The 15,902-nt window shown below is 41.1% G+C and overlaps 1 protein-coding gene across 1 annotated transcript; it reads left to right on the forward strand.

Annotated features, from left to right (window-relative positions):
* The first annotated feature begins 1,360 nt into the window (after nucleotides 1-1,360).
* tbx16 (T-box transcription factor 16) lies at nucleotides 1,361-4,564 on the forward strand. The gene is made up of 9 exons (XM_035952187.2): nucleotides 1,361-1,521; nucleotides 1,677-1,833; nucleotides 1,944-2,046; nucleotides 2,412-2,576; nucleotides 2,676-2,822; nucleotides 2,916-2,986; nucleotides 3,093-3,187; nucleotides 3,272-3,485; nucleotides 3,768-4,564. Exons 1-9 carry the CDS (start codon nucleotides 1,506-1,508, stop codon nucleotides 4,204-4,206), a joined length of 1,407 nt encoding a protein of 468 aa, XP_035808080.1. The 5' UTR covers nucleotides 1,361-1,505; the 3' UTR covers nucleotides 4,207-4,564.
* The last annotated feature ends 11,338 nt before the right edge of the window (nucleotides 4,565-15,902 follow it).

Consider the following 15,902-nt stretch of genomic DNA (forward strand, 5'->3'; position numbering starts at 1 on the left):
CACTTAACTGCTGATTCTACAGAGTGCTGCTCTGTCTTTCAAACTGTAAAACCATCTCCGCGCTTCACACTCTGCTTTTAAAAGTATATTACGCATAGTCTGGTATCTAACCTGTTTTCCACACAGTTACACAAAAGCCTCCTTTGTGCATAAAGGTGTAAAGGAGCTGCGCCTACAGGAGGCATTGTATGCAGCAGGCAGAATACAATTAGAAACCCAAGTGGAAGTGGTGTGTCTATGCTAGAAAAGAGGCTGAATGAGATGTGAAAATCACCTCAATTCAAATTTTCATGTCAGTGGAAACAAGTGGGGGGACTGTGGTTTGGGTTTTTCCCCTCTATGCTAATGGATGCAGCGTTGAGCATTTGTTTTTCCTGCAGTAATGTGGTACAGTACACTCGGAGACGGGCCCATAAACTGTGATGCCCGTGGATTCTGCGTGGATGTGGATGTGGAGGGTGGGAGGACGGCCGGCTTGTTGCTGTGGCAGGACTTTATTGTTCCATTCAGGCCTGACTTGGGCTTGTGGTGCTAACTGGCTGCTAATTGCCTGCCCATACACAGGGCTCTCTCCACATGCAGAAAAACCAGTTCCTTCAAGGGAAACCAGCCTAATGAGATTATCTATCAGTGTGGGTCTGTCTAGACACCCCAATACACAACTCCCCTCTCCTCACCCTGCCACTCCCCGTGGTCCTCACAGGCTGCAGACGATGCCCTCAGGTAAAAGTTACCTGCAGAAAGAGTGCATGTTATCATCACACCATTATGGGTTTACACAGAGGTTCCCTCCCACTGAAAGGAGAAAGTGGAAGATGCAGAAAATTCCCTTAATTCATGCACTTTGGGGTCAATGTATTGGATTTTATGCAATCAAAGTGTGAGAATGGTTCACAAAACTCTTGCACATACAGAACTTGGTGCATTATTCCGTTTATTTCCACTGTATTTCTCTCCAATGTGCCAAATGAATAATGCTGGCTGTTTACCACGTTGCACAAACACACTAAATGGCATTTCCGTGTGTGGTTATGTGTGTGTGAATGATATTTACACAGATTGTGGTGCCGCTGCCAGATCTGCTATGCAGCAGGGAAGTGCATCCATATTTGTTTTAAAGTCTCTTAGCAGTTAATAAAGATGCATTTCCTCCGTCCCCCTTCCTGTGGGGACGGTATCAAGGCTCTGTTAAGTCTCTTTGATTTCCAGCGCCCTCCAATCACAGCGGGACACCGGCTCAGCTCTGTGTCACTTCAAAGCCTGGGAATGGCCCTCCTGGCCCCACCCACACCAGGACTTCCCTTAAAAGTCATGGTCACCTCATCCTGCAGGACTCAGCACCTCTGAAATATCTGCTGCAACGAGTCCGGCTGACCTTCTGACTCCTGCTGCTGGATTTTGCTTTCTCACATGAGGCAGAGCAGAGCTGAAGACACACTTTGGATATCGCCGACTCTTGGATTGTTTATCTTCCTTTTGTGCAAAAAACTTCTCAAGCTTGAAGAATGCAATCCATCAGAGGTGAGAGAAAACTGACCTTTACTGCTTTTACAGGGTGCTTTTTGGCCAATATTTTCTCATTTTTCCAGCAAGTTTTGTGTTTTTTGACCTTTCTTGACCACAGATTGTATCACCTTCAGTTATGCATGGCTATAACGAATCTTATTTCCTTCTAGACTTGAAGTCCAACTTCAGCGGCCCTCCTCCCTCCTCCATGGCTGCCGGCCCTGATGCCTACCTTCAGGGCAACATCAGGATGACTCTGGAGGACCCTGAACTCTGGAAGACTTTTCATGAAATAGGAACAGAGATGATCATCACTAAACCGGGCAGGTAAGAGCACAGAAAGATTAGATTTAGTGCAAAATGTTGGGAAATTGTGTCTTTTGTGTCTCAGAAGTTTGCTTATTTTTCTCAGGCATGTTGCATTCTTTGTTTTCCAGGAGGATGTTTCCACACTGCAAAGTCAATCTATCCGGCCTTATCCCATGTGCCAAGTACATCTTACTGGTTGACATGGTCCCTGAGGATGGTTTTAGGTATAAGGTAAATGGTTTTCCTTGACCTAAGTGTTGACATCGGCTATTATTCACTGAGAAAAGTTTCATTTCTTTTACTTTCCAACAATGAAAAGTAACCTTGACTTCCCACTTGGCTGTAGATGTCCTTAAGTTGATTCCAGTACCCCCAGACAAGACATCCCCTGTTTATCACCCCCCCCCCCCCCCCCCGACATTGTACATCAAAGGGTGCTATCTCTTCCTGTTTGTCTATCCCCTGCTGGGAGCCCACTGTGCTACCCCCTATCTCCGTGGGTGGTACTGGCCGGCCATCACTCTCCACTCTGTCGTGGGAAGAAGATGAAGATTCTCCAAGAGAGGCTGACAAATTATCTGTCTCCTTCCTTACAGTGGAATAAAGAGAAATGGGAGGTGGCAGGAAAAGCGGAGCCTCAGCCTCCCTGCAGGACCTACCTCCACCCAGACTCTCCAGCCCCGGGGAGCCACTGGATGAAGCAGTCCGTCTCCTTCCTCAAGCTCAAACTCACCAACAACACTCTCGACCAGCACGGCCATGTAAGTACACGAGACGCGGTGCCACAAGATGTTTCTGAAGGTTGTTGGAGAGTTTGCTGTTCTTACATTGCATAGTTAAACTTCTCTTCCTCTGTGCAGATCATTTTACACTCCATGCATCGCTACCATCCGCGCTTCCACATCGTCCAGGCAGACGACCTGTTCAGTGTCCGCTGGAGTGTTTTCCAGACTTTCACCTTCCCCGAAACATCCTTCACTGCAGTCACCGCCTACCAGAACACCAAGGTGGGTTTCTATCAAACCAACATTAAGTTCTGCTCAGGGCAGCAGATATTACACACAGAGGCTTTAACTGAAAGCACATCTCTCCTCCTGCAGATCACAAAGCTGAAGATTGATCACAACCCCTTTGCAAAGGGTTTCCGGGATGAAGGCACCAATAAAAAAAGGTGTGTTTCAAATTCATGAACTAGACTTCATAAAGCACTCGATTAGAGAATATTCTATTGAAGATATTGATTGTAATATTGTTGAAATGATCTTTGCGTCCCTCAGCAGGCGTTCCAACAAGAACCCAGCATGTCTTGACAAAAGAACCAAGATGTCTGACATTTTGAAAAGGGACTCTGCTGAAGAGGACAGTCCACCAGGTACCATTTCATTTCTTCCTCCATTCATGTCCTTCTCTCTTGTTGAAAACTTGTATCTTTAACTGATGATTTGTGTCTTCTCAGACTTCTGCCAGTCATCATTTGATGGTTACGACGGAGAGGAAGGGGATCTGCCCAAAAGGAAAGATGACGAGTCTGTCAAAGAGGAGCGTTACTCTCCTTGGGGGGCTGAGAGGGAGCAGAATGCGAGGACGGACTCTCCTGCTGGAGCAGATACCAGGGATATGTACAGCACCGAGCAGCTGGTTCCTGCTTCAGCTTCCTACCAGCCCTACAGGTGAATACTGGTGAAGTTACACAATATTCAATTCAATTCAATTTTATTTATATGGCGCCAATTACAGGTCAAATTGTCTCAAGACGCTTTACAGAACCCATGTGCCTGAACCCCCAGAGCAAGCCCTAAGGCAACAGTGGCAAGAAAAACTCCCTTTTATCAGGGAAGCAACCTTGAGCAGAACCCGGCTCTTAATGTGGGGGGACTGGCCAGTGGGTTGGGTTAATAAGTTAATAATGTTTCAATGAGCAGAGCAGTGACCGCCTTCCTTTTACTCTCCAGGTTCCACGAGTACGGAAAGTCTCCATCTCCCTCCTCCAGCATTGGCAGCAGCAACAGTGGCTCGGGACGCAGCAGCTTCGAGTCCAGGGTCCCCGACATCGCCACCGTGCCCGATCATGACTCCTCAAAGCCCCGCACGCAAGAGATCGGCCCTTCCCACTGCGGCCCCCAGCACCTCCCGGGGCCCCAGGACTACACCGGGGTGCTGAACATGACCATGGCCCAGGCCGGCAAGCCGGGGGTGATCGGCCACCACATCTACAGCCCCTACGGAGCGGAGCAGCCCCTGGGTCAGTGGAGCGGCCCGGGTCCCGCCCAGTACCCCCCTACCCACCACCTGACCGCCGACTACACCACGCAGGCTGTGCACCACGGCTATCACCATGGCAACGTGGCCGAGTGGAGCCAGTACCCGCTGTTCTCCTACTCCTGCTGGTGAAGTGATCGCCGGCGTTAACTGGGTGAGAGTGACTTTACCGACGCCGCTGCTGCCATCTTGCCACAACGCTGGTCCTGTGCTCACAGCTATGAGAATGCATGTCCAAACACGGTTGAGGGCCAGACGGCTGCCACAAGAATGAAAAAGGAAAGAGGTTTGAGGAGCTGCCCGGGGAGGTCTCCTGTCCAGACCTGCAGGATCGAGACTCCGGTTATGCTGAGTGCAAATAAAAGTGTCCTACGCCATACTGATTAATTGTTTTAATATTTGTCTATTTATTTTGTGACTCATCTCATCTTCAGTGTAAATAATATTTTTGTAAAAAAAAATGAAAGAATAAATCATAAGTGTGCAATTATTTCTGTCTTTAAACTGTGATGTGACTTGGAAATAAAAAAAATAACAGTAACATATTATGATGATGTGTGTGTGTAAATATCTTTTTTGTTCATTGGCTCATTAACATAGACTCTAGATTTAAAGTACATTGATAAGAGACCAAAAGCGTGTGACAGGAATAAAATACATGTTCTTTGACTTCGATGAACCATAGACTTTCACAGGCAGCTATTGTTACTCACTTTGCTTACAGTCACATCAAATTGTGATTGTCTTCTGTCATTATGTTCTGCTTCCTGCTCAGGCCTTTAGATTTCCAGGGACCTTGTAAATCCTGTTGTTAGTTTGGCTTTCATCCACTGCATGTTCTGCATACATCAAGTTTCAAGGACAACTTTATGTAAGTGTCTTTGTCAGCGGGTGCACATCTGCATGCTTTATACCTGGCTGCCCCTGATAAGTAGCACACCCTTTGGTGCTGTTTGTTTGTATTTCCTCTTTGTTGATCTAATGAGCACCACTCCATAGTTTCGACAGGCCCAGCATGCATTAAAGACGTTGCATTACTGCGACTCCGGCTCACCTGCTGAGGTTTACCCACCAGCACATAAAGCATCCCACGGCCCTCATTCTCCATGTCAATGAGCCTTAAAAAGCATTAAAATGGGGGGCTGTTGGCTCCCTTTCACGACTGAAAAACACAGGCCGGGCCCATCGCCTCCACCCTGAGTGGATATGAGCTGCTAATGACTGCTGTAAAACCCAGTGGGTGAGGAGTGGGAAGGAGGAGAGAGTGGGGAGAGAGGTCGTCCTTCAGGAACAGTCCTGTTGCAGTTTTATTCACCGCAGGTCATTATCTTTCTGAGCCGGTTGGTCCAACGTCAGACTTCCCCAGCCGCCTGTTGCACACAGTTCACTTTAACCCTTCAGAATCCAGCGTAGCGCCGGCGCTACGTTTTGCATATTGATTTTTGATTGGCTGTAGATTTTAAACCAGATAAGATAGATCGATAATTCTTTTTGCATATAAAATCTGGGGAGTTACACTAACATTTCACACATTCACCAGGTCTCAGGGTGCTTTTTCGTTGCAGTGATGGGTTTGTAAAAATACACAATAAAGTGCACACAACAAAACTCTTTATAAACCAGACCACCGGTATTTGGAGGACTTCTTACGTTGAAATAAGCGTGATCACGTTGTGGCCATGACCTGTCACATGATTCTTATGTGTCCATACCTGAGAGGCTCCCGTCCCCATCAACAGGAAGTGACGTTGTTGCCGGGAGTTGTAGTTTTTCAGCCGACAACTACAACTGTAGTTGTCGGCTGAAGCCTGCAAAGATACGCGCTCTCACTCGTTTCAGTGCCACTTTTTTTTTTTTTTTTTTTAACAAAAACATTCAGACACACAGCCCACACACACACCAGTCATCCACCACGGTCCGTGTACGGATATGATAATTGGATTTTCCGTTCTGAAAGGGGTATTCAAAAACAAAAAACGAATGGTTATTTGATATTCGTTTTAAAATACAAAAATTAAAATTGAAATACAAGGCGTTTTTCCTTTTCATGATAAAAAAGGGATATACGATTTTTTTTTTAAAAATGCTTTGATTTTCGGTTTATATTTAGAATAACAAGAAAGTAAAATCAGTAAGAGACAGAAACGAAAAAAGGTCAGTTTTTTCATTTTCTGAGACCGGAAGTGGTCATCAGCAAGTGTGGAGCCAAACAGAGTACGGTGCATAGACTGTACATACATTTTTTTTCGTGAGTTTTCATGGTCAGAATGAGAGATCAGGTGGCCGATCTTAAAATAAATCAGTATTGATTTTTTTATAGAGCGTTAAAGTTTTGCGAAGCTAGGGGGCGGGACTATTTGATTGACAGTCCGGTCTGGAATGATTGACAGGTCCTATGGAGGAGGCAGCAGAGACTCTGCTCTCCTCGTTTGGATTAATTCGATATAAGAACTGTTGGTTTATTTATCGGTGGAGCAGCAGAATATTTTCCACTGACAGTTTTCCTGCCCGTTGGCTTGTTTTAACCAGTTTTCTACCTTCAGCTGATTCTACCAGCAGACACTGAAAGGACTCTGATAGTTCGGTAAGTAAATGTTTATTTTCGTATCGGTGCCGCTTTTAATGCATTTTATATGCAGCTTTAGTGTCAGATGTAATGTGTGCCATGCACTCCAGATGTTGGTGGAGTTTGTTTCAGTGTGTGTTGACCAGAGAAGAAAGTTAGCATAGTAAATATTAGCTTTAATGTTAGCGATGCTAACCGAGCTAGCTGCTCAGTCGTAGTCTGATTAAAGCTAACGTAGCATCAAGCTAATGTGTTGAGCTTCATGTAAACAGCTGAAGTGTGTTGTGTTCCTGTAATGTGGTTCATTAAGTTCATAAAACTGTGACTGGTTGACATTAATGTAACGTTCAGGAAACTTAAATGTGATTAAAACAGTAACGTTAATGTTCTAGTTGTCAGTAATCAGCTTTAATTTGACACTAAAACAGACTCTGATAGTTTTAAATGACATCAGTTTCATTAATTTGTTGAAAATTGTCTCATTTGTTGTTGTGATGTTGCTGCTGATTCATTAAAAGCAGATGATCCATGTTGAAGATACGTTTAGTTCTCGTATCAGAAGTACAAGAAGGAAAATGGAAGTTTAGTTCTGCTACATCAAAGATTTCAGGATTAAAATAACTAAATGAGTCTTTATGCCTGTAACTTTATTTTTACAATAAAGAAATAATGAAATAATCAGAGACAATAAAAATATAAATATCAGAGAAAACCAGAGAGAATAATTTCCTGAAAAGTCTGTGAAGGAAAAGCAGCTTTTTATCCTGAAAGATCAGAATCAGCTCCAACATCTGCATCTGACAGCATCAAGTCAACCAGAAAGAAAAGAAAAAAGAAAATGACTTCTTTCTGATCACATCTGTTCCGCTGCTCACAGTCTGCTGCTGCTCACATTCTTCACATTTATAGTCCACTTTTAAAAGTTCAGCAGGCAGGTGCTCTCCTTTGGAGTGTGACGATGTCGTCGGTGATGTGGAGAGTGAAGTTTCTGTTTCACCCACAGCGTGCTTTAGGGCAGCCGGGTCAGACTTGATGTTTGAAATACTGACCAACAGCTCATATTTAACTGTCTGTAGTTCCGTTTTGATGGATGTTAAACTTTCACTCAAAGCCACCAGGAGCTGGGTCTTTAAAATAACCGCTGTCTCGTTACAGAGTGAAAGTAGCAATTCCTCCTTAAGGTCAGAGATGGCAGCATTTGAGGGCCTCTTCAAAACAAGACGTAGTTGATGAAGGCGTTCTGGAGCAGGACCAGAAAGACCACGACCAAGCAGCCTTGAGATCTGAGGCAGCGTCTCCCTTGGGTGGGTGTCAGCGGTGTTCACGGTCAGGTCTGTGGCAATCCTGTCAAAAAACAAAACAGAAAAATTTCTAGATTATAAATCAACATGTAACCAAAGCACTCCGTGTATAACGACATAGTATAGGATGTAGTTCAGAAAATGTCAACGTATAGTATACTTTTCAAGAATAACATAGTATGGCCTGTAGTTCATAGTATAGCATGTCGGCAAAAAAACCCAACTGATTATTATGTGGTTCAAAAAGTGCAAAATGATAGGATGTTGCCTAAAATTGTCATGTATGATCTGGGTTCAAAAAATGTCATAGTGCAGTATATTGTCAAAATAGTATGTTTTTCAAGAAAACATAGTATGGCCTTTGGTCCAAAAAACGTCATAGTATAGCATGTCGGTCTGAAAATGTCATAGTATAGCATGTCACCCAAAAAATGTCATAGTATAGCATGTCGTCTAAAAGACATCATGGTATAGCATGTCGCTCTAAAAACGTAATAGTATAGCATGTCGCTCTTCAAACGTCACAGTATAGCATGTTGCTCTAAAAACGTCATAGCATAGCATAGCATGTCGCTCTAAAAACGTCATACTATAGCATGTCGATCTATAAACATCATAATATAGCATGTTGCTCTAAAAACCTGATAGTATAGCATGTCGCTCTAATAACATCATAGTAAAGCCTTTGGTCCAAAAAATGTCATAGTATAGCATGTCATCCAAAGAACATCATAGTATAGCATGTCGCTCTTAAAATGTCATAGTATAGCATGTCGCTCTAAAAATGTCAGAGTATAGCATGTCGCTCTAAAAACGTAATAGTATAGCATGTCACTCTAAAAATGTCATAGTATAGCATGTGGCTTAAAAAACGTCATAGTTTAGCATGTCGTCCAAAAAGCATCATAGTATAGCATGTCGCTCTTAAAACATCATGGTATAGCATGTTGCTCTAAAAACGTCATAGTATAGCATGTTGCTCTAAAAACGTCATAGTATAGCATGTCACTCTAAAAATGTCATAGTATAGCATGTGGCTTAAAAAAACGTCAGAATTTAGCATGTTGCCCAAAAAAGTCATAGTATAGCATGTTGCTCTAAAAACGTCAGAGTATAGCACATCGCTCTGAAAACGTCATAGTATAGCATGTCGCTCTAAAAACGTCAGAGTATAGCATGTCGCTCTAAGAATAGCATAGTATAGCATGTCGCTCTAAAAACGTCATAGTATAGCATGTCGCCCAAAAAACGTAATAGTATAGCATGTCGCTCTTGAAACGTCACAGTATAGCATGTTGCTCTAAAAACGTCATAGCATAGCATGTCGCTCTAAAAACATCATACTATAGCATGTCAATCTAAAAACATCATAATATAGCATGTTGCTCTAAAAACCTGATAGTACAGCATTTCGCTCTAAAAACGTCATAGTATAGCATGTTACCCAAAAAATGTCATAGTATAGCATGTCATCCAAAAAACATCATAGTATAGCATGTCGCTCTAAAAACATCATAGTATAGCATGTCGCTCTAAAAACGTCATAGTATAGCATGTCACCCAAAAAACGTAATAGTATAGCATGTCGCTCTTCAAACGTCACAGTATAGCATGTTGCTCTAAAAACGTCATAGCATAGCATGTCGCTCTAAAAACGTCATACTATAGCATGTCGCTCTAAAAACGTCATAGTATAGCATGTCACTCTAAAAATGTCATAGTATAGCATGTGACTCAAAAAACGTCATAGTTTAGCATGTCGTCCAAAAAACATCATAGTATAGCATGTTGCTCTTAAAACATCATAGTATAGCATGTTGCTCTAAAAACGTCATAGTATAGCATGTTGCTCTAAAAACGTCATAGTATAGCATGTGGCTTAAAAAAACGTCATAATTTAGCATGTTGCCCAAAAAAGCCATAGTATAGCATGTCGCTCTAAAAACGTCAGAGTATAGCATGTCGCTCTAAGAATGGCATAGTATAGCATGTCGCTCTAAAAACGTCATAGTATAGCATGTCGCCCAAAAAACGTAATAGTATAGCATGTCGCTCTTGAAACGTCACAGTATAGCATGTTGCTCTAAAAACATCATAGCATAGCATGTCGCTCTAAAAACGTCATACTATAGCATGTCAATCTAAAAACATCATAATATAGCATGTTGCTCTAAAAACCTGATAGTACAGCATGTCGCTCTAAAAACGTCATAGTATAGCATGTCATCCAAAAAACATCATGGTATAGCATGTCGCTCTAAAAACATTATAGTATAGCATGTCACCCAAAAAATGTCATAGTATAGCATGTCGCCCAAAAAACGTCATCGTATAGCATGTCGCTCTAAAAACGTCATAGTATAGCATGTCGCTCTAAAAACGTCATACTATAGCATGTCGCTCTAAAAACCTGATAGTATAGCATGTCGCTCTAAAAACGTCATAGTATAGCCTTTGGTCCAAAAAATGTCATAGTATAGCATGTCGTCCAAAGAACATCATAGTATAGCATGTCGCTCTTAAAACGTCATAGTATAGCATTTCGCTCTAAAAACGCCATAGTATAGCATGTCGCTCTAAAAACGTCATAGTATAGCATGTTGCCCAAAAAACGTCATAGTATAGCATGTCGTCCAAAAAACATCGTATAGCATGTCGATGTTGAAATGTCATAGTATAGCATGTCGCTCTAAAAACATCATAGTATAGCATTTTGCTCTGAAAACGTCATAGTTTAGCATGTCGTCCAAAAAGCATCATAGTATAGCATGTCGCTCTTTAAACATCATAGTATAGCATGTTGCTCTAAAAACGTCATAGTATAGCATGTTGCTCTAAAAACGTCATAGTATAGCATGTGGCTTAAAAAACGTCATAATTTAGCATGTTGCCCAAAAAAGTCATAGTATAGCATGTCGCTCTAAAAACGTCATAGTATAGCATGTCGCTCTAAAAACGTCAGAGTATAGCATGTCGCTCTAAGAACGTCATAGTATCGCATGTCACTCTAAAAATGTCATAGTATAGCATGTGGCTCAAAAAACGTCATAGTTTAGCATGTCGTCCAAAAAACATCATAGTATAGCATGTCGCTCTTAAAACGTCATAGTATAGCATGTCACCCAAAAACGCCATAGTATAGCATGTCCAAAAAAAAATCATCGTATAGCATGTCGATCTTGAAACGTCATAGTATAGCATGTCGCTCTAAAAACGTCATACTATAGCATGTCGCTCTTAAAAACGTCATAGTATAGCCTTTGGTCCAAAAAACGTCATAGTATAGCATGTCGTCCAAAGAAAATCATAGTATAGCATGTCGCTCTTAAAACGTCATAGCATAGCATGTCGCTCTAAAAACGTCATACTATAGCATGTCGCTCTTAAAAACGTCATAGTATAGTCTTTGGTCCAAAAAACATCATAATACAGCAATGTGGCTCAAAAAACGTCATAGTATAGCATGTCCCCCAGAAAACGTCATAGTATAGCATGTCGCTCTAAAAACATCATAGTATAGCATGTCGCTCTAAAAACATCATAGTATTGCCTTTGGTCCACAAAACGTTGTTTTATCCCGGCTGTCTGAAGTAGGAGAGGAGCAACACCAAAACAGTCCAAACGCTGGTTTCCAGAGGGTTAGACGAGTATTTATTTGAAAGAGTAAGTTTACAACAACACAATATGTGAGGGGGTTAAAAGCAAATGGGTGTTAGTAAAATAAAAATAAATAAACAGAAATAAAAGTGAACTTCACGTTGACATTGATGGGCATTCCAACCAGGAACAAAAAGATAATCAATACGAAAAAAAAACCTCTTCCTGTTCACCTCTTCAAGCCCAAAAGCACACCGCAGTAGCACCCTAAACTAAAACTACCAATGGGTTCCCTGTTTTCCTTTCTGAACAAGTCAAAGGTCCCTCTCTATCTCCCTACACATCCACCAACCACTGGAACACATCTCCAAAGTTCTGCCGGGCCAGCTCAGCTTCCCCTCAGAAGAAGTTCCGCCAGATGAAGGAGCCTTTTGAGAGGCAGCTGGCATCGTGATTGGACTGTACTTTGGTCTGTTCCAATCCAGCTTCAGCTCCAGAGACGGCAGGCGGGACGAGTCAACGGAGGCCGGGTGGACGAAGGCATGCAGCTGAGTACAATCCAGAAAACAACAGAGGAGCAGTGCAGCAGCCCAGAGCCAGAACAAACAGAGTATGTCTCTTAGAAAACATCATAGTATGAAAAAATGCCATCCTATACATCGTATATTGTACAAATAACAAGTCAAAGGAAAGAGACATACATTGTAGAATTGTAGTAATTGTGGGCTGACTGACTTACTGATTATCAGTGTTGTATTTTTTACTGATTTACGGTAATAAATACATTTAAAAATGGCGCTACTTTGGCTCTGAACCTTAATCTACCTGTGGTCGCTCTGTCTTCTGGAGTGATTTGATTGGTTATGCATCACGAATAAAACTCCTTTATCTTAACATCTCCAAGCAAAACAAAAACGTATCAACAAAGTTTTCTGTTAGTTTGTGTTCTTCTCAGTTTAACTCAAGATTTTAAATACTTTCATTTACTGCAAATGAATATCTACTCCAAATGTCTCAGTAATAATCATTATCAGCCTTAAAAACCCACAAAACACCCCTCTATACTCGACCACACTTAGTACAGTCCGGTTCCCCCTTCTATAAATCTGCTTGGAATCGTCCACTTCCTGTTTGTCAAAGTTGCCTTCTACCTGGACAGGTTTTGTTGGAGCTCATGCAACAAACATTTTGGGTAACTGCACTTTAATATGGATGGATGACACTGAATTAGAGTCTGTTTTCATGAGACTGAGTTAAGATGTGTAGCTCTGTCATTAAATAGTAAGTTATTTCTCTGAATTCACAGAGAAAAGTCTGAAATGTTTGCTAGGTTAGCGTCCCACATGTTCTTTGGCTCAGCTAAAGCTAACTCTCTCCAACTTCTGGATCTCTTGAGTTGCTTGTTGTTAAAATATCTTGCTGTAGGTGCTGAAGCTGAGAAAGTCTGAGATGTTTGTTCAAAATAAACTCATTCTCAAGTCTAATCTAAACTGTCCTCTTTTGTTTGAACTTTCCCTAAACTTAGGAGTTAATGACAGAGCAGCACATCCAGACTCAGTCTCATTTATGTAGAGATTAAACTTCAGTGTCATTCATTGATGTTAAAGTGCAGTTTTTCAAATGTTTGTTGCACATGCTCCCGACCAAACCAGTCCAGGTGGAAGACGATGTGAAGAGAAAGCTCCAGAGGATGAATATAACATTTACGTTGGAAATAAATGTCCTTTAATTTGACATTGTCATGCAAAAGTTGGATTTCCCTTTAATGATGTTCAAATCTTTGTCGAGTGCTTTGTTGATGTTTCTAAATGAGGTTTCTAAATGTTTTTTGACACTCGGCCCAAAGATTAAAACCATCTACGGCTCACAAGCTGCAACAATTCACACATTATCAACTATCTTTCTGACTAAACTAAGATAAAAAGTGAAATACTGTCTGCTTCCTGCAGCATGAATGTAGATCTTTTTGGTTTTTATGACAGTAAACTGAATATATTTGGGTTTGACATTTTATAAACCAAAACAAGAAATGAATTACTGGAGAAAACGACAGATTAATGGACAAAGAAAATGTGTTTTCCAACATATATGGCTGAATTACTCCAACATTACAAGATACATACAATTTTAATTCAATTTTATTTATATAACGCCAATTACAGGTCCAATTGTCCCAAGACACTTTATTTTTATATTTTTTGTCATATTTAAAATATGACAAAGTAAGAAATTTAAAGCTCTTGACTAATCCAATTTATTATTTGGTTTTTAAGAGACTAATGGACAATTAAAATAACTTTCTCCACTAAAACTAATAAACATGAGGTCAAATAGAAGGAAGAGTTTTAAATACTGTAGTCCCACGATGACAAGAATAAAGTTTGTCAACAAAAACTAAATCTGCTGGTGGATTCCATTAAAGTCCTAATAAATGATAATAAAGTGTGATACTAAAGGTTTGTGGTGCTAAAAATGTCAAAGTAAAGATATCAAGTTGAACATCTGGATGGAGGTTGATAAAAGCTGACCTCCCTTCACTTCTCTGGAGCCGACTCCATGGATTTTATGGATGGTGGTTAAAGACCTGCTCTTCTAGTCATCTTCCTTCTAGTCGCTGTAAAAAGTCAGTCCATCCTGGCCGACTTCAACATCTCTTCATGACAACTTGTCCTGCCTCGGACCTCGTGGAAACTCAAGAAACTCGGGAAAACCTGTCGAGACTCGAAGAACTCGTGGAGACTCGAAGAACTCGTCGGGCGGGGGAAGGTGTGGTGGGTGGTGGGGGAGTAGAGGGGGGAGGCCGCCACCCACCTCCCTGCCTACTCTCCGCCCTGACTCCACCCAGACTCCGCCTTGGCTCCACCCATGTGGTGACTTCACAAATTACGATGTCAAAGGGACGACGAAATTATTTCTTTTCATCTGATCTGTAGCTCAGTGAGTTAAGGATTTACCTGTGGAGCTGCAGGTCGCTGGTTCAAGACCAGACCCTTCTTAAATTTTCTCCAAATTCTGACAAAGACAAACAAAGAAAAAGGCCAGTGGCGGGTCTTGAACCTGCGACCTTCCAGTTGGTAGTCACTCTTCTTTTCCCCTGAGCTATTCGCTCAGATACTAATTCATGGTTTTTTTGCGCATTTATCGTCTATTTTTTGTCGTTTTCAAGTTTTTTTTAACTTGAGTCTCGACTCGACCGTTTTTCTCAGGAGGTTGGACTTCAGCCTTTGTGCTGGAGGGTGGAACCCTCAGTTCCAAGACTTTCCAAAGCCTCCAGACCTCCCGAGTCCTCAGGACCTGAGCTTTCACACAGTCTGAGGGCTGAAATTTTCTAAGTCCCACAGTAGTTCTCTGTTAGATTTAACTTTCAGACAGTCCAAGGACTGATATCTTCGAAGTTCCTGAGTAGTTCTCTGTTAGTTTGAACCTTTCCACAGCTCGAGGTCTGAAATCCTGAAAGTTTCTCAGTACTTCTCTGTTAGTTTGAATATTTCAACAGTCTGAGGACGGAAAACCTAAAAGTTCTTGAGTAGTTCTCTGTTAGTTTGAACCTTTCGACAGTCTGAGGACTGAAATCTTAAAAGTTTCTCAGTACTTCTCTGTTAGTTTGAACTTTCTGGTTAACAGAAGCCTTAAAACTTGTGACCATGAGTCTTGATTTCACATTTAGACCATCCATCTGAGTTCTTCTCAGACCTTCACCTGTGGGGTTTTTAGAAATCCTCAACAAACTGATTCTCTTCACTGAACAGTAAAGTTTGTGGAGATCAGAAGGTAACATTAGTTTGATCAATGCCTTCAACTACTAGTAGACTTTATCTGGAAAGCAGTTTTCTTAAATGAGCTCTTAGTAAATCTGTCTACAATCAAACCAAGAACATAGAAAGACGAAATGTTTGAAGAAACAACTTGATGTTTTCATTTCAGACAAGAAAACGCTTTCAGACCTTTATCTGTTTTTGCTCTTTTGATCATTTTATTGTCTCTTCTGTTTAATTTGATCTTCTAAAGTCTAACTGGTGTCTTTTCAAATGTTTTGTCTTTAGTTTGATTCTTCTTAAACGTTTATTTTGCTCTTTTCTCACCTTTTATTCTTTTCTAATGTCTGATTTGATTTAGAAATGTTTTGTCTTTTTAATGTTTAATTGTTTTTTCAAACGTTTTATCGGCTTGTTTGAATTTTTTTTTCTTTCCCAATATTTAATTTTTCAATTAAATCTTTAAGGTTTTTATTTTTAAATGTTGTACCACCTTTTAATGTTTAATTTTCTTTTTAAATGCTTCATTGTATTTTCTGTTTAATTCCTATTTGAAGTTTTATTGTCTTTAAGATGTAATTTTCTAATTAAACATTTAATTTTTTAATT

Source organism: Amphiprion ocellaris, chromosome 6 (genome assembly GCF_022539595.1).
Source record: "Amphiprion ocellaris isolate individual 3 ecotype Okinawa chromosome 6, ASM2253959v1, whole genome shotgun sequence".
NCBI lineage: Eukaryota > Metazoa > Chordata > Actinopteri > Pomacentridae > Amphiprion > Amphiprion ocellaris.